This window comes from Lepidochelys kempii, chromosome 17, assembly GCF_965140285.1.
Source record: "Lepidochelys kempii isolate rLepKem1 chromosome 17, rLepKem1.hap1, whole genome shotgun sequence".
Lineage (NCBI taxonomy): Eukaryota > Metazoa > Chordata > Testudines > Cheloniidae > Lepidochelys > Lepidochelys kempii.
The window spans coordinates 22,080,056-22,098,873 of NC_136396.1; the positions used below are offsets into that span (position 1 = coordinate 22,080,056).

The following is an 18,818-nucleotide window of genomic DNA, read 5'->3' on the forward strand; positions in this document are numbered from 1 at the left end:
GCTTTAAATCCCTCCTGTAAAGCTCACCTCCTCTGACAGATCACTCCAGTCGGGCCTTGGCTGGGTATGTGGCAAACTGAGACCTCAGCTTTGCTGCCAAACTCCGCTGGGCTGATCGCAACCACAGCCTCCTGCCTCATCCCCTTGTCGGATTCCCCCAGGGGTTGTGGCTTGTCTGACATGCAAATTGGAAGCTCTCTGGGGCAGGAACTGGCTTATTCATCACATCTGTAGAGCCTCTAGCACAGTGGGGCTCTGGTCCTCGATTGGGGTTCCCAAGCACTACTGTAATATAACTGACAGGAGGCAGGTGGAAGCGTGTGGCAGACATGTCTGATCGCAGCTGTATCTCCTCAGAGAGCCCCTGCTGCCTCTTGGCACGTGTCTGCAGGTCTAATGGCTATTACCCTACCAGCCTCAGGGGCTGCTCCCCAGGGCCGGTCAGCAAGCCCTTCCTTGCACAGCTAGGGGATAGAGCAGTGAAACTGATTTGTGGAGACTCTGGAGGGAGCCAATAAAGGGTCGAGCCAAAGCTGGATCTGGGCTCTTGGCCTCTGGAAGACAGCAGCAGAGGATCAAGGACTAATTCAGGCCCCTGTGGAAGGCCCAAAGAGGGAAAATGTGGGAAGGGTGTAAGTGCTTAGGAGAGGATCTGCCCAGACTACATGAGAGGGTGAAAGCAGGAGAGGTGGGACCATGTGAAGGAAAGAGGAACTTGAACTGACTAACCAAACCCATTCTTTCTGTCAGGAGAGGTTCCCTCTTCATCTGCTGTGGGAGCCCTGCCCCTGGAGTGGAATCAAATCCCTGAGAGACAGAGCACTGGGGTTAAGTGGGACCTGCCAGATCTCTGCTCTCTGAGTCCCCTGCCCTGGGGACCCTTGTTGGACTGGGTCTGGCTCAGATTTCAAAGCACTGCCCTGTCTTGGTTTTGTGTGCGGGGCTCTTCCTCACCACAGGGGCAGGGAGTTTTCAGATTTAGAAATGGAGAAGTCCAGCAGGCTGTTGCGGGGCCCTCTGAGCTTAGAGAAATGTGGTGGATCAGGAGGAGGGTGTCAGTCAGACAGGTGGCCCCTGCTGCTGCTCCCTCTCCGTCCCTTGGGTCTCCCTGGTTTGGGGAGATTGCCACAGGTGAGCAGTGTGTGGAGGAGGGGACTTTGCCCAGTTTTTTGTGGGTTTATCTGCTTCCCTGTGCAGGCTTGGGTGGAAGCTGAGCGACAGCATCACCATTGGCTCCCCTCCTTGGCCCTCTTTGGGAAGGTTAACAGGGTAGTTCCTGCCCTGCCTCATCTCCCAGTGCATAGTGGACAACCCGTGGCCAGGAGCTGGGTTTTCTCCTCCATCCCTGTCCCAGGCTCCATTACCCCACAGTTCTCCTTTTGCATTTTGAAGCCTACATTGCCAGCACTAGAGAACTAGCCTGTCTCCTCCTAAATGTGCCGTGGGATCCGAGGGCTGCGTTCCCTGTGTGTCCCACCTGGAATAGGACTGGGCCGTTGCTATCCTTTGCAGTTGCCCTCTGCATTTGACACCAACAGCATGGTGACTCCCAACCACACCATGAGCCAGAGCACGCTGGCTCCATGACCATTGTCCAAGGGCAGGGAAGTGGGTCTGACTCTGGCTTCATTTCCCTTTGCCCTTCCCTTGCCGCAGAGGGGCAGGTGGTGGTGGAGGGGATTATCCTTTGTAGTCTGCTTAATTGCCTCATTATTGTGCTGAGCAAACAAATCCTGGCATCAGCTGAGCGTGACCGCTCCTAGAAATGCATTCGGGAGTTGGCAGAGTCCAGCTGGCATGGGAGAGCAGCCTCGTCCATAGACAGGCGCCTGGATCGATACCAACCATCAACAGGTGCAGGAAGTGAAGGGAGCTGTGTACGTGGCCGTGGGAGGATATGAATCAGCCTGTGACCCTGACCACCCCCCATGCCCTTCACAGCTAATGCACACATACCCCTTTTCTGTTTTTCAGACGGTCAGCATCAATAAGGCCATTAACACACAGGAAGTGGCTGTCAAGGAGAAACACGCCAGAAATATCCTTTTCAGAGTTGGCGGCAGGACAAGCAAGCGTGGGAGTCAACTGGAGACTGGCTGGAAGGCAGCTGGGGCCAGGTGGAGGTGCTGGTGTGGAAGTGGGCAGAGAGCAGCCATCATAGCAAGAGCCCCTCATGGACTGGTTGCGACAGAGACTTTGTGGGGTTCCCCTCTGCTGAATGGAGGGGTGGAAGCCAAGATCCCAGTGGGATCCCCTCTGCCCAGCAGAAGGAAGAGTGGGATTCCTGGGGGGAAGCATCCGAGTGGGCAAGGGAGGGAAGTGAGGAGTGATTCCAGGACAGCACCACCCTTTCTCTCCCTCGTGCTGTAGCCTTGATCTCTGAGCAGGTCTGTGCCAGCGGCTGCTTGGAGTTGTGTCCATTCTTGGCACTCCCACCGCTGACATGCCCACCCCCCCGGAGCTGCCCCAATGGTGGGAAATGCTAGCCAGGCAGAGGGGCCGTAGCTGCAAAAAGGGGGACGGTGTTGTCATTCCTCACTTGTTACCTCCACCCAAATGAGCTTTAGCGCAATTGTAAATACCAGGTGTGCTTAAGCCTAAACAGCCCAAAGGTCTGAATAGTTAAGATCCTGCTGAAGAAAAATATGTATTTTGGCAGCTCTGCGGCTGACCGGGAGCCAGGATCGCACAGCAGGTGCAGCTTCCAAATCGTTCCACTTTGTAGGGAGAAGAACTGGGGAGCTTTTTGCTCTCTGAACCCATGGAGTGTCCTTCCACTGCCTCTGCATCGCCCAGATCCCAGCTCCAGGGCCAAGGTAGTGGGGGCAGGAGAGAGTTCAGCCTAGAGGCTCTGGGGGCTGGTGGATCCTCTGAGAGCTTTAGTGAAGCTCCTGGGCCATTGCTGTCAAAGCATGGGAAGGTTCAGGGGGAGCGATACCTGTCAGTGCTGGGAATGGGGAGCTGGGTGATGTGTTTCCCCCAGACAAGTCTGGACTCAGTGACAGACCTAATTCTCCTAGGTGCTCTGGGGGTTCAGCCCCAATGGGGGCATGGGGGGATCTTCCTGAGGGTCTCTTTGGAAGGGAGAGGGTGTGGCGCTGGAAGGGGTGGGGGCTGCTTGGTTTGAACCCCCGGGGCACAGTGTGTTCCTGGGCTGAGGCAGTGACTTGGGCACAGTGCTTCACCTCTCCCTCGCTGAAAGAACAGAATGTCCCCAGACATTTGAAGTTCTCTGCTGCCTAGCTGAGGCTTGAGCTCTGGGCTGCAGGTTAGCTGTCTGGTGTGTGGTGAGCTCAGCAGGCCTATGCTCATTCCACCTTCTTGAAGAGAAACAAGCTCCAGCAGCTTACAGGACCAGCTGTCTTGATTTATCTGATAGCGGAATGTCCGTTGTGGGGCTGTTTCCAGGCTGGCATTCTGCATGGGGCCCTTTTGTTTTCGTCTCAGGCCTGTTTTCAGTGGGAAAGCTGCTAGTGCACGGGATCCCAGGCCCTGGAGATAAAGCTTCACTGCAGTCCTGTTGGCTTTTAGCTTCTTGATGCAGCAGGCTGCCTGCCATGCCAATCCCCTTTCTGCTTTTCTAGTCTATAGCAAGAATTAGCGTGGCTGTTCTGCTTCCCAGAGCACTACACAGGGGTCCGTAGAAAACAGCCCTGCGGTGGCCTCATGTGACAGGACCTAGATGGCCTGTAGGCAGAGCTCTCAAGCATACTGGATTTAGTGGGACATTCTGTATTTCCACTTCATCGGGATGCCTGGTCCACTGCCCGTTGAGGTGGGCAGTGAGAAACTGTTTCACCTCCCCTGCAAAACAGCCTGTAGTTGAGGGAGAACAGAGAGAGCGGGAATCCAGGGATCATGAGTTCAAGCCTCACCTCTTCCATTCACTACTGCTTCTACTTCTGTGCATTTCATACCCCATATTGCTGACCCAGGCTTCAGCCCCCTGCCTTATGAGACAGGCAAGTATCAGCCCCTCCCCATTTGACTAAAATTGCACAACGTCACTGGAGGCAGAACTGGCGTGGAACCTAGATCTTTAATCTAGCACACCCAAATTCCATTCACGCAGCCATGCTGCCTTTTAGGCTGACTGTGCCAAATTTGTATGCTTGGCTGTCATATCTGCAGCTACCCTTCTGTCCATTCAGCCAAACTCCCCTCCTTGCCTCAGGAACCGAACCCAGGAATCATACCCCCCTTTTGCTCTAGCAAATAGTTGAGTAATCCACTGGCAGTGTGTGTAACATTCTCCCTCTAAAAAAGAAAAGGAGGACTTGTGGCACCTTAGAGACTAACCAATTTATCTGAGCATAAGCTTTCGTGAGCTACAGCTCACTTCATTGGATGCATACTGTGGAGAGTACGGAAGATCTTTTTATACACACAAAGCATGAAAAAATGGGTGTTTACCACTACAAAAGGTTTTCTCTCCCCCCACCCCACTCTCCTGCTGGTAATAGCTTATCTAAAGTGATCACTCTCCTTACAATGTGTATGATAATCAAATTGGGCCATTTCCAGCACAAATCCAGGTCCCCCCACCCCCCAACCCACTCTCCTGTTGGTAATAGCTTATCTAAAGTGATCACTCAAAGGAGAGTGATTAGATAAACTATTACCACCAGGAGAGTGGGTTGGGGGGGGGGGGGGACTTGGATTTGTGCTGGAAATGGCCCAACTTGATTATCATACACATTGTAAGGAGAGTGATCACTTTAGATAAGCTATTACCAGCAGGAGAGTGGGGTGGGGGGAGAGAAAACCTTTTGTAGTGGTAAACACCCATTTTTTCATGCTTTGTGTGTATAAAAAGATCTTCCGTACTTTCCACAGTATGCATCCAATGAAGTGAGCTGTAGCTCACGAAAGCTCATGCTCAAATAAATTGGTTAGTCTCTAAGGTGCCACAAGTCCTCCTTTTCTTTTTGCGAATACAGACTAACACGGCTGTTACTCTGAAACCTGTCATTCTCCCTCTAGTGGCTGATCCACACAGAGGGTAGCAGCTGCTGCTTTAGCTCAGCAGTCTGAGCTGGGAATCTGAAGGCCCAGGACTGATGAGGGGCAGAAGGTACATAGCAGATGTGTGCACGGCAGCAGGTTTCTGGGCAATTCCAGTGACAGTTGGGGAAGAAAGCAGCCAGGGGAGAGGAAGGTTTTGTTTTGGAAGCACGTTGTTGGCTGGTGCCCTGAAAGGATCCGGCTTCCTTTCCCCAGCACAGCAGGGCCTGTGCACTCCAGGTACCTAGCGTCTTTTGTTGATGCACGCTGGCTGTCTCATTGCATGGGTAGAAACCTCTCTGCCAGAGGGGAGTTCCTAGTTGCTCTCTACCACTTTTCAGTGCCTTTGGGATCCAGAATGGGGTGAGAGGACATCTTGGGAGCAGTCAGTAAGCCTCATTGTCTCTGAGCTGTTGTGTTTTATGAGTGTCCCTGTCATTTCTGCACACTCTGAGCTAAGGGATTGGCTTTTCCTTAGCCTGCCTCTCACCATGCATCCTGGGAACCCACCACGAAAAAGGAGCTCAGACCTTCTGGTCTGTCGTGAATCGGCTGCCCCTCTCCAGCAACGCTGTGCTCTGTTGGAAGTTCTGCCACGTCTTCCACAAGCTCCTCCGCGATGGACACCCAAATGTACGTGCAGGGCCATGTCTCTAGTAGTGTGAGATGTGGGGGGACACAGGAGAGGAATACTGTGATTGCCTCAAGTCCTTTCAGCCCCGACTGAGCCAGGAATAGGATGACCTCAGAGGCCATCTAAGTGTTGCCAACTCTTGTGACTTTTATTGTGGGCTTTGCAATATTTTTGTGTTTTTCTTAAGGCCTCAACTCCTGGAGTCCTGTGACTACGTGAGAATCCCAGCTTGCATTTTTTAAAAAAAAAGTACCAGTTGCAGAGCAAAGCACTCCTGGAGTTGCCAATGTGCACTAGTCATTGGAAAGTTGGGGGAGTGAGGGGTGATGAACAGGGTAGGAATATGCCTGCACTTATTGCTTCCATTCCCCCACGCCCAGCTTTTTGGCCTGCCCCACATCATATCCATTTCCTATCCCTACTTCCTTAAAGAGTCTGATGAGCCCCAGCATACCTGTCCTGATGTGCCGTGGCCTCTGCGTGCTCCTGGGTGCTCTCAGGCCCAGGTCTGCAGCAGACCAATGGCAAGAGGGCAGTAGAAAGGGTTAATGCATCATCGTCCCCCCCCATCCAAAAGTTGATCCCTGGGAAGGGAGGCAAGTATTCACCCCAGGACTAACCCTGCAGCCCTCACCATTCCCTGCCAGTCAGCCAGCGCTCTGTTCACCCCCGTTCTCTTTTCTCTCCTCCGCTAGAGGCCTAGGAAGCCCACTCCCTCAGCTGCGTGGATATAAACAACAGTAACGCTGTGTCTCCTTCCCCCTTCCATCAGAGAGCCTCAAGCCACTTACAGTCAGGGACAAATTAAGCCCTGCTTGAGGAGGGTAAGATGGGATGGTCCTTTCCATTGTACAGATGGGGAAGCCGAGGCACAGAAAAGCAGTGACTTGCCCATGATGACACAACTAGTCTGGGACAGAGCTGGGAATAGAACCCAGGAGTCCTGATCCTCTTTTCTTGCTCTAATCACTAGATCAAACTTGCCCCACTAGCTAGAGCTTTCCCCTCTGGTGCCAGGAGCCTGTGAATGTGGCTGGTTCTCTGGCAGCTTCTGTGCCCCTTCTTTACTCTCCAACTGCCTCCTCTCAATTTCCTTTGCAGGTCCTGAAAGACTCTCTGAGGTACAAGAACGAGCTGAACGACATGAGCAGGATGTGGGTGAGTGGCTGGCTTGCCATGGGGGAATTTCCTGCTGGATGCCATCTGGTGCTCATGCTGGGAGGTAGTGCTAGGAAGCGCTGTGCCTCTTAAAGGAAGAACAGCAGGCCCTGGTGATGGTTTGCCGGGTACTTTGTCCATGGAGCGATAGGTAGAGCCTGATTGGAGCTAGGCAGACAGCTGCCTTCCTCCTTCTCCTGCCCTAAGGCTACCCAGAGCATGCCTGTCCCCAGGCTGCAAGCAGTGGAAGCCTTTATCACGGAGAAGCTAGCTCCCCGTTATCCATGTGATTGGCATCTCCCCCAGGAGAGACCAGGCTCTGGATTGTTGTGCCTTTGGTGTTGCGTCTCTAGGAATGGGGGTGGAAATCAAACCGAGATTTAAAGTCAGCGCTGTTTGGAAATCATAGCTGTGCTTGACTTTCTAAAATCTTGGCTCCTCGTTGCTCCAGAATGGCTTGGCTTAGACACGCCAGATCTCTCTGGCCGGGTTGGCCTTGCTGAGAGGAGGGACCAAGCCTGAGGAATTGCATTGGGCTGAGTTTATGATGAAGAACGTTTATAACAGAGCTCCTGCTGCTAGGCCCAGCCATAGGTGGGGCACTAGACAGCAAGCGGAAATGTGATGAGACTGGCCTCCAAGAAGGGAGTTGGAGGGTGTCAGGGTCACAGGGAGTGGAGTGGCCAGGAGCCTGTGCTTGCCCATATCAGCATAAGGAGGGGGTACATGGAGGGGCACAGGGAGCCCCAGTAGCCTAGTGGAGATGGGGGTCATGGAGTGGAGCAGGTGAGAGAGGCCATGGAAGGTGGTGAGTGCAGGGAACCTGGGGAGACAGGGAAAGGCATGGTGTTTCAAATTTTCAGTGTGGATAGATGCCTCTTCCCCTGAACCACTGCCCTATACGCTGTCTACTAAACTGATATGCTGCCATGGGGCCTTCACACAGACCTCCCATGGGCTTGCTAACATCTGGACAAAGGAAATCCTGCTTTGAGGAGCCTCACAAAATCTGTAAAAGATCCTAAATGGAGCAGAGCTCCTCTCCGGCAGAGCTCAGACAGAAACTCAGGGTGAGCTATGGGAGCTCATTTTAAATAGGTGGGGGCGGTACAAGAAATTCGTAAACAAAAACCATGTGAAAGGAGAGTTATGGTTGAAAGTTAGTTTCACTGGAGTCCAGCGAAAACCCAAAATATTACCCTGGCTTCACAAAAACACTCCAGCCCCTTCAAAACCCAGCTGTTAGGTGGGATGCTAGCAGCTAAAGGACCAGTTCTTTACTCTTTGTCCTTCACACTGTCCACCCAGCCTTAACTTTGCCTCCTGATGCACTGAGCAAAAATATACACGGAGGTCAAGATGACACAATTGTGTAATCTCAATTCTCATTCCTGGGATCCATGTCCAGTCAGTTGACCCCAGAAAAGGGGTGAGTTTTGACTCTGCACAAGGTGTGGACTGTGTTTGTTTGAGGAAGTTGGGAAAGGCACCGGCTCATTCTTAATAGTGAATGGCGATTATTTTGGTTTGACGTATTCCTGATGTATATGCAAGCAGTTTTGAGTCTCTCCTGAGTGACTGTGAAGGCAGGAGTGTCTCTGCTTTGCTCCCTGTCTCGTTGGGGATGTATGGGTGTTTGCTCATTTGGGGTGGGGGCAGGGGATTCCCCAATAATCAGTTACAAAAGATTCCAATCCCAACAGCTAATTTCACACAACACAGAGTTTTGAGAGGGTAAGGGTCCATATTAACAACCTAAGGGGCTTTGTGAAGGCCAAATGTAGCCACTGGGCATTCTGTTACCTGGCGGAAAACAAGTAAAACCCATCCTAACTTGGGGGGACCTGTTGACTTCAGTAATGGTTCTTTGCACAGGGAGCTGCATGAACAGAGTCAGTGGGGATCCACAAAGGCACAGGTGTCAGCCGCATAGGCGCTATTGCAGGATTGGGGCCAATTAGTACACTAGCCATGGTGCCTGCTGTTGGTTTAAGGGCTGAAATGGGACCTGTTCAGAATGAGCCACACTTGCCCTGCAGCCCCCTCTAGCCACATCACAAGGAGTGTGTTGTCCTGTTGGGTGTGATTTAAAGTTGATGTGGGCAGATCAGGAGCCCTGTAGCAAACAGGATTGGTTGTGCAGGATCCCTGGCGGGGGGAGGGGGGGACACACACGTTAGCAGATTCCCCTCCCCACTGCTGAGTGCAGTTACTTAATATCGTAAGATTTCCTCAGTACCTGAGCCGGGGTCGCAGGAGAGCCCACTGGGCTGCTGCCAGTCCCATAGCTTGTTGTGGAGTTCCACCACCGATCATTCAGGCTAATGTGGCAGACGAGATTTCAAAGGGAAGACCAAGGAGTTACGTGAGCAGTTGCTGAGCCATCTGATGCCAAGAAAATGCCTGTGGTTGACTTGGGATATGAAGCAGAACTGTCAGGAGAATGAAAAGCAACAAGCACAACAAGATCCTCCACACACTGCAGCCAGAGAGAGCAATAGGCACATGGGTCTGCCCTGTGTTAGGCTCTGTCTGGGAAGTCCTTGTCATCAGCAAAACCCAGTTCTTTTGGCAGCTTTGCCTATACCCCACTGTGGAGAAATGGGCTGCAGTTAGATGAACAGTGTCTTTCCACAGGCCAGAGATGAATTCACTTGTTGCTAATAGACTAAGTCTGGCACCACAAAGGCTCCTGGTTACTGTACGGTACATCAAATAAAACATTCACTAAGTAACAAACAAACTCAGTTCTCAATGGCTCTGTGATAACCCACCACCCTCTGTGCAGAATGGGGAGCTAGAGCTGGAGACGTTAAGGGCTGTCATTAAAATGAGTCAAACAGGAAGGATTACGAATTCCAAAAAGAGGCAAAAGAATTGGCAGCGTGCACGCCCAGACAGACATGCAGGCAGAGTCCTGCATGCCCAGGCGCACAGACACACACACAACTTTTTGTCTTGCTTTGGGTTCTGCTCTGTCCTTTGACAGGTTCCATTCTTTGGGTTTTTCCCTTCTGGTCCCAGGGATGTGTTTGTATGCGGCTAACCAGTGAGCAGCAGATTTCGTGTGCTCCCAGCACATCTCTGCTTGCCCTCCCTCTCCCCACCACCCCCAAGCAACTCCAGTGACTCTTCTCAGCTGGGGCAGAATTTGGCACCTGTCCTTTTTCTTTGATTGCTAATACTTTCCCATCACCCTTCCTAGGCAGCAGGCTTTATGCACTCACTGCCTGCTTTTTGTTAGCATTAAACCAGCCCTGTGCAAGTTGCTGCCACTGGAAAGAGGTGCATTGCCATCTCGTCTCTGTGTAAGTTAGTTCAGCCATTTGTTCCCTGCCCAAACCTGTAAGCCTTACGCCTCTAGGTAGCTGTGGAACCTCTTGAAATGGTGGAGCATAGCTCTGCTAGGGAACCAAGCAGTGGGGTTAGCCCGGAAGCAACAGATGCTCAAAGGGAGCCCGCTGTGAACTGTAACCTGGCAGGCTGGGGGACCACCTGCTCTCAGAGCACGTAGGGCCAGATCCAGTCTCAGATGCATGTGAAGAGCTCCCACTCACTTCAGTGGCAGAATTTTGTGTTCAGTATGAAATGTTAAAATAAGTAAAAGTCCAGGGTACGGAGGTGGTGGTTAAACCCCAGCTCTGCAGAAGCAGGAGATTTAAAATTGTAACGCTGGTACCAAGGCCAGCTAGTCTGGTTAGGGATTCAGCCAGTCCAGCAGCTAACTTGGCTGAGTGTCCCAGTTATTGGCTGAATAATGCTTCATGCAGAAGGGGGCCATGCCAGTTGGTCTCTGATTTAATACATCTGCTGCACTTCTCACCCTGAGACCCTCCCAGAGGCTGGCTGAGCCTGTTCACCCTGATCTTTAAACATGGTATCAAGATCTTCAGGGATATGTTGGGAGTAGAGGTCAGATATCGGAGCCTAACGTCTCTGAGCCTTCTCATGTCTGATCATGCCACAGTCCAGGGTGTATGCAAAGGGGACAACAGCCCACTTGCCGAGATGCATCCCAGCATGTGGGTGATGTTCTCCTAGCGGGTGGGAGGGTATGGTGGATCAGTGTTGTGTGGTCTGGTGTATGCCGCATGTTGTAAAGATTCATTCCCTGGTTACTGTGAGGCTTCCCCCCCCCCCCTTTCTGGGGTTTTTTAACGACACGCTGGTCAATCTGTCTAGCTGACGGAGACGAGCATGGCGTAAGTACCAATGCTGTTGGCTCGATCTGGCAGTGTCAGCGATTGTGTTGCATGCAGTGACCTGGCTAGCCTGGGAAACAATGGGGGAAATGCTATTGTGTGTGTCCAGTACTGAAGCAGCAGAGCCCAGCTCGGAGGGCAGCCGGCAGAGCTCAGGAGCTAGGAGCAAACAGACCTTGTCCTGCAGTGAGTGCCTCAGGAAACGGGGAGCCCTGTGAACGGAGAATGTGGGTTGCAGATAGTTATTTATTGGTGTAGAAAGATCAGTGACTTGAAATGTGCAGCGTAGGTAAATACAGGGGGTGACGCACACAGTGGCTGAGCCATGTGAACAGTTCGTGTACCGGGGTCAATAAACAAACCCAGACAAGCGGGAAGACAGGAATGTATAAAGCACAGGGGGAGATTTTGTAGGCCTGAGTCTTAAAGGCGTCATGCGATTCCAGAAGCTGCCAGCCTCTCCAGTAGGGAAGTTGCAAACCTCAGCATCCCAGAGCAGCCAGGGGCAGGCTTCTCACCAGCATCAGACCTTGTGCCTCATTTTCTGCTTTCTCCTGTTCCACAGAGTCACCTGAGTGAGGGCTACGGGCACCTGTGCAGCATCTACCTCAAACTGCTGAGAACCAAAATGGAGTTCCATACGAAAGTAAGGCCACGTCTCGTCCCCACCTCCTTTCTTCCCTCCAGACAGACCATGCTCTTCCCACCCACATCTGGTCCATTCAAGGGAGCTGAGATCTGTTGATGGGGTCTCTTGCAGCCCCACCCCTTCAGTCCCCCAGGTGTACACTCTCCTCTGTGAGCTAGGCTGGGAAGCAGAATTATCTCTCTGGATGCATCTACACTGCATGCTAAGCCTGGGTCTGTGGACTCAGTGTTTCCACATCCACATGACAGTGGGCATGTGGGTTTACGATTGCTAGGCCTCGGTCTCACAGCCCTGTCCAGACTGCACTACGCAGACCTGCTGGCTCGGGTCTGCAGCCTGAGCACAATGACAGGGTTTGGTCCTGAGCCTCAGTGGGACTCAGGGTCTCACCCACCCCGTAGCAGGGCCCTAGGCCCTGGGTCCTGAGCGCTTGCTGGCCTGAGTCAGACTGATTTGTTTGTGCACGGAATGGGGGCTTGTGCTCAAACCTGAGCCAGAGCCTGGGCTGAGTGTGCCGTGTAGACATACTGTCAGTGCCCCTTGTGTCACATGCTTCCAGGCAGCCAGTTGTGCTGGCAGGACACAGAACTAATGGCCTAGGTAAGGGTGGTGTCAGGACTGAGCTCTGGAGATCCCAGGAGTGACCCTTTAACTAACCTCCCACCCAGGAGGCCTAGAGCTGGTCATTGCCTTGCTGTTGGGAGGCTTGTGTGCTGCCCCACCCAGGGCTAAGTCGTCGTCCGTCCCCGTCCCGTCCCGGTGGCTGCCCGGTGGTCTCTTTGAAGAGTTGGTGTCCTCTGGCCAGGTCTGAGTGAACAGGTGTCCAAAGCACAGTTAAACCTCTGAGCCTGCATCAGAGAGGCCAAGGAATCAGGGGGCCATGGGGAATGGCCCATAGAGGGCAGGGTCGGGCAGCCACTTGTAGTGTCCTGCTGTTGTTTGGCAGATGTGCCTGCTGGTTCCCTTCAGTTGCCAAAGGCCTCACCTCAGGCAGCTGTACTGGGGACAAGGCTGCTCTCCATGGCATCAGCTCTGCACAAATCCACATGCGCTTCCTCCCTGCCAATCCAGCCAGCACAAAGCAGCCAGCCCCAGTGCTCAGCAGGGCAGTGCCCCTCTCCCAGAGGTGAGGTCTGGGCCTAGGTTGGCTGGCCTAGAGGTGAGGGTCTGCCCCTGCCTGTGAGCTGCTCCCTTTCATCAGCCAGGAGTGGGAGCAGCTGTGTGCCCAGCTGGAGGAGGTGGGGGCAGCCAGCAGCAGATGGGCGCAGTATTTGTGGGGCACAAGAGGAGGCAGCTACCTGAGGAGCCCCAGAGCCCTTCTCCTGTACGTCGCTGCCCAGGTCAGAGCAGCTGTGCCACGCAGAGTGTGGCCTTGCTGGGAAACTTTGGCATGAGGTTGCGGTGTCCAGCTGTGATGCTGCTGGCCCGGCGAGCCTAGCTGGGTGGAAACTAGATGGATGTGTGGCCGTTGGTCGCTGTTCAGTGCCTTTGAAGCCTACCGTGTGACTGTGTGAGTGTAAACTACAGCGGCATTTTCCTGCACTGGACGCTGCCCTTGGGCACTTAGATGGGAGCCAGTGGGGTGGCTTTTAAAACCCAGAGAAGAAACGTTGGCTGAGGGCGGTGAGCAGTGAGCCTAGCCTTTCACTGAGAGGGGGTCTGCGCACCTGGGCAAAGCATGGCAAGAGAAATCTCCCTGTAGCCCCACAGCCTGGGAGCCAGCTCTGAGCCATCCCTCCAAAGCAGTTCTGTGACCTGAGCCCCTTCCATTGGGCGTTTGGAGATCCCTGCCGGGTGCACACAGCCACTCCTTCAAATACCACCTGGGGTATCAGGGGTCTGCCTCTAATCAGAGATGGCTACTTGGTCTTCACTGTGGTAAGGGCAAGCCTAAAAGGCACTAGGGTGCCTGCGGCCCCTTGCTCTGACTCCTCCCTCTCTCCCATCGTGCAGAACCCCCGGTTCCCAGGCAATCTCCAGATGTCTGACAGGCAGCTTGACGAGGCAGGAGAAAACGACGTTAATAACTTGTAAGTCCAGAGCGCGAGAATCAGGGCACGTCCGTGGTGGAATTACTCCTGCTGTAGCAGAGAACCCAGGCGCAGAAGACAAGGGGGAATCTCTAGGAGTGGCAAAGGGCTGCCAGGGCCATGGCACCCCATCAGGGTCTCTCCCTGGCACTGCTGTGTGAGCCATGGGCAGAGGACATGGCCACCCTAACGGGAACCCTGGTGTCGTGTGTGCCCATTGGCTGGGGCTGGGACATCCCTCCTGACTACCCCTTATAAAACAGTACTCCACAGTAATGGTTGGCTAGACACCCTCCACCACCACCACCCCGGGGCTTCTAGCCAGCCCCCCATCCTCCCAGGGTTTTGCGGGAGGGGGCTGGGTGGCCTCTGTTTTGTTTGTAACATTCTTGTGCCCTCTTTCCTAGCTTTCAGCTGACGGTGGAGATGTTTGACTATTTGGAGTGTGAGCTGAACCTGTTCCAGATGGGTAAGGCTCTCGCTTCCACTTGCATTGCACTTGTTCTGCACTGTTGACATATAGCTGTGGGGCTGGAGCAGCCTCGCTAGGTGCTGCAGTGACGTCCCTCTCTGCCCGGCTGAGCGTGGCCCCGACAGCCAGCGTGTATGTGGGGGCGCGGTGGGTCAGAGTGTTTGAGGTCCCAGTCCAAAGCTGCTGTTCGCTCTCTGTGTGTGTCCATCTGTCCTGCCTAGGTGCAGGAAGGGAGTTGACTGAGGGCGTCTGAGCTCATCTGTTTTCCATGCATTCCACCAGAGTTGTTGTTAGCTGAAATTATTTCATGTCAGACCAAATGTGCCTGGCTCCTCCCAGTCTGCCCAGCCGCAGCCTGCCTGCCCTCCATTCCAGCCAGCCATGCCAAGCCTCCAGGAACCACTTCCACCCCGTGGCATGCTGCACCTCCTCCCCACACCCTCCTTGTTTTGCTTCCCATCTCCGAGTTCTCCAGGGCTTGAATTTCTTCCTTTGCCCTTAGCTCTGGGGTTTATGGCTTTCATGACTGGCGAGAGCAGCTTTCTCCTTGCAAACCCATCACAGAGATGCTGTGTGCTTCAGGGCTTGCTGTGGTGGGGGAGCGACTGGCTCTGCAATGTCTGCTCCTATGGGTCGCAGTGGAGCAGAGAGAAAATAACGAACCAGTCTCCACAATGTACACTCAGGTGCTCAGCTGCCTCGTGCATCCACGTAATGCTGTAGGATTCTGCTTGTTGGGCTGAGTTAGAGCAGGGTGATTACTGCTCGCGCTGTGCCACATGGGTGCTGTGGCTATCCTAGAGTGGAGGTATTCGCTTGCATTGGAACAGGAGTAAAGCAATATGTCAGCGTATGGAGGTTCCTGGATATTGCCATTTCAGATGAGGGGTGATACGGTTGGGTCCTAGCATGGAGGGTTCCCGGAGGATGTGCTTTAATAGAGTCAGCGTGGTGCGGCTGTCTCGCAGTGCTAAAGGCTGTAGAACCGGAGCTGCGAGTACAGCCAATGGAATCCGGCTGTGTCCCAGTGTTGAAGGGCTGTGTTGCAACTGACTGTCAGGATCCTAGTTGTGGTAGGCTTTACTCCACTAGCATTACTGCATCTCTAGCAGGGCAGTTGCTCACATGTGATGGAGTACAGAAGGGGGGGAGCTGGGTCTCCAGACAGCAGGTGGCCTGGTTCTGCACTGGGATGTAGCCTGGGTGATCCCGTCGTGTCTGTTACGAGCTTATGTACGGTGATAGAGCAGGATAAGGGCAGTCACATCTGTGGACTAGTCTCCCACAGTCCACGGGACAGACAAGATGGCGCCTTTGTGTTTCATGGGCTAGCATGGGTAATGCAGTGATCCTTGGAGGGACAGGCCTGGGGTGCAGTGCAGTGATCACAGGGTCAGTCCGGGGGTAACACCATGCCCCAGTATATGCAACCTGCCACCAGAACAGGAACCGAGAGTAACAGCAATTGAACACATGGGATCAAACCCCGACCGGGGTGGGACTCCATAATGGGGGGGGGGCTGTACCCACCCCAACAGAAACCTGCGGGGTGAGTCTCTTTCTTTCATAAACTTTGGTAGCATTTGTACAGTTTGTCACATCAGAGTCTCATTGACCTGAACTAAGACAGCATCTAGCATCGCCATGGTGGCTCACAAACACCAGTGAACCGGGCCCCATTCACTAGCCCCACTGTACAGACAGAGAAGGTGAGGCACAAGGCTGATCAATGACTTGGCCAAGGGCCATAAGACAGGTCTGTGGGAGCCCTGAAAGTAGAGCCTCCATCTCCTGACTAGCCGGCCAGCGCTTCAGCCACGTACCCCTCCTCCTTTCCCTGCCTCCGTGTCTGCAAGGGAGCAGTACAATGCCGCTGTGCCTCTGTGCGCTGACATCTCTGCAGCCCTGCGCAGGTACTTGTCTGATCCATGCAGCTTCATAGCCCCACTGGGAAGGAGGGAGGCCCTGTAATGAAGTTGGCGTTCTTTTTCTGCTGCTAGCCTAAGTGAATTAAGCAGGGCTAATGTCAGCTCTGCCCATTTACATGTCATTAGCTTAGCTTTTGATTTACTCTTAAATCACTGCTCAACTTCCCTGCTAATTACTGGGGATCTCACTTCATTATCCGAATGGGAGGGGAGGCAGGCAAGCCAGTGGAAATCCAAACTGACTCCCTGCCTCCTGCTGCCTGGGCAAGGATGACATTGCTAATTGTCCCATTGTGTGCATCCCCAGCTAAGGAGAGAGCAGGCTAGCCCGGTGCATTAGCATGAGTCAAGCGACAGGTCCCCGGGGAAAGGCCCAGTGCTCCCCCTTGGGGACGTAGATGCTTCAGCTATCAAAGGAAGGAGATGAAGAGAGTGTGAGTCTCTGTTTGGTGCTATGTACAGAGCACAGCTGCAGGTGTGATGTGAATGGGTTCCCACAGCAGCAAGGCCTGCGGGAGGCACAAGAGGGTGTTCTTGGGGATGTGGAGCCTGCCTGCCTGCCTTTCAAAGTCTATTGCTGCTCTCTGTCCATCTTCAGATGTCGCTGCCCCTTTTGGGGTTCTGCACTCTCCTTGGATCCCCACTTTCTTTGTGATTCCACCCACCACTGATGTGCAGCCCTCTTTGAGCCAGAGCACAGCAGCTGTTCATTCCTCACCGTGCGGTCCTTTGACCTTCCTTTGGTTCTGGAGCAGGATGGGTGTGGTGAGTGGGGCCTCCAGCCGAGGAGAGAGATAGGGACAGATCTATGTGTCCTTAAAGCTGTGTTGTCCCACCCGGTGTCTGCCTCGTTTAGGAATAACATGTTACAGAGGAGCAGGGGTTGTCTCTGTCCAGCATAGATTGACTCGAACCTGACTAGGGATCTCTCCAGCGTTCACTGGGGGCACATCTGGCATTCAGCACGGGGATTGTGGGGTGAATTCTTGAGACGTTGGCACTGGACTCAGTAAACGGGCAGACGCCAGGGGAAGGTGACCTTTCTCCCGGTCCTCCCTATCTCTTCTTCCGTCTCTCCAGGCACCCATGCTCCAGTGGGAGTTTAGAGGACGTGCATAGCGAGGATGTCATAGAGGACCTCTCCCTTCAGGCAGGTGGCTCGGCAGGTATGAGTGCCCCACGGAGAATGATGTGGGACCCTAAAGCTAGCAGCTCGACGCCCATATGGAGAAACAGAATCGCTAACCCTGTCAGCCAGGTCTGGGATGCCGGGGGAGAGCTGTGCTAAGCAGTACTGCATGCTCATAGCCGAGCACTGGTGCACTCCTAAGGATTTCCTTGTGCCATTGATGCACTGATGAAGTCTATCCCTCCCTTTCCTAACATCCCCGGAGGGATGCCGGTGTCTGCCCCTGGATTTCTGCTCTAGCTTAACAAGAGTGGAATGGCTGTACCCTGACTACCTGGCATTGGCCAGGTGGCTGATGAACATACATAAGAACAGTCATACTGGGTCAGACCAAAGGTCCATCTAGCCCATTATCCCTGTCCTCTGACAGTGGCCAGTGTCTGGTGCCCCAAAGGGAATGAACAGAGCAGGTCATCATCAAGTGATCCATCCCCTGTTGCCCATTCCCAACTTCTGGCAAACAGAGGCTAGAGACACCATTCCTGCCCATCCTGGCTAATAGCCTGTCAGGATTCCTTCCCCACTCTGACCTCTGGGTACAGATGTGGGGACCCACATGAAAGACCCCCTAAGCTTATTTTTACCAGCTTAGGTTAAAAACTTTCCCAAGGCACAGATTCCGCCATGTCCTTGAACAGTATGGTGCCACTACCAAGTGATTTAGACAAAGAACCAGGGAAAGGACCACTTGGAGTCCTATTCCCCCAAAATATTCCCCCAAGCCCTACACCCCCTTTTCAGGGAAAGGCTTGAGTATATATCCTCACCAATTGGTACAGGTGAACACAGACCCAAACCCTTCAATCTTAAGAACAGTGAAAAATCAATCAGGTTCTTAAAAGAAGAATTTTATTTAAAGAAAAGGTAAAAGAATCACTTCTGTAAAATCAGGATGGTAAATACTTTACAGGGTAATCAGATTCAAAACACAGAGGATTCCCCTCAAGGCAAAACTTTAAAGTTACAAAAAAACGGGATAAACCTCCCTCTAGCAAAGGGAAAATTCACAAGTTGAGAAAACAAAGATAAACTAATACGCCTTGCTTGGCTGTACTTACAATTTCTGTAATATGAGAGACTGGTTCAGACTGGTTTGGAGGACATGGATTGATGTCCGGTCCCTCTTAGTTCCGAGAGCGAACAAACACAGAAACAAAGAACCCAAAACAAAGCCTCTCTTTCCCCTCTTTCTCCCCCCCCCCCACACCTTTGGTCAGGTGCGAACCAGGTTATTTGAGCTACTTAACCCCTTACAGGTAAGGAGGAATTTTAGGCTACCCTTATGGTTATGACATAGCCATTGATGGACCTATCCTCCTTGAATCTATCTAGCTCCTTTTGAACCCCACATGGGAAAGCTGGGTGCTCACAGGCAGAGGCCACTGTTGGAAGCAGCATATTCATCCTCTGGGAAAGGAGGAGACATCTCATAGAGCTCCTTGCCCCCACCCCTAAGGGCTGGGAGCCCTGCACACAGCCTGTGAGAGTTGTTCTAGGCCTCAAGTTACTGAACTGCAACCCTTCCAGCCAGCCAAAGAACGGCACTGAGGGG

The 18,818-nt window shown here is 53.1% G+C and overlaps 1 protein-coding gene across 8 annotated transcripts in view; it reads left to right on the forward strand.

Annotated features, from left to right (window-relative positions):
• The window catches only part of HIP1 (huntingtin interacting protein 1), a 165,762-nt gene that overhangs the window by 108,811 nt on the left and 38,133 nt on the right, over positions 1-18,818 (forward strand). For 5 of the 8 annotated variants that reach the window (XM_073315948.2, XM_073315950.2, XM_073315946.2 and 2 more), the window contains 6 exons: positions 1,975-2,038; positions 5,495-5,637; positions 6,740-6,796; positions 11,564-11,644; positions 13,601-13,677; positions 14,085-14,146. In XM_073315948.2, coding sequence (XP_073172049.2) covers positions 1,975-2,038; positions 5,495-5,637; positions 6,740-6,796; positions 11,564-11,644; positions 13,601-13,677; positions 14,085-14,146 — 484 coding nt within the window. Of the gene's footprint in view, positions 1-1,974; positions 2,039-5,494; positions 5,638-5,949; positions 5,974-6,739; positions 6,797-11,563; positions 11,645-13,600; positions 13,678-14,084; positions 14,147-14,175; positions 17,244-18,818 lie in introns of those variants that run through there. The other 3 variants (XM_073315951.2, XM_073315954.2, XM_073315952.2) reach the window with 3 other exon arrangements.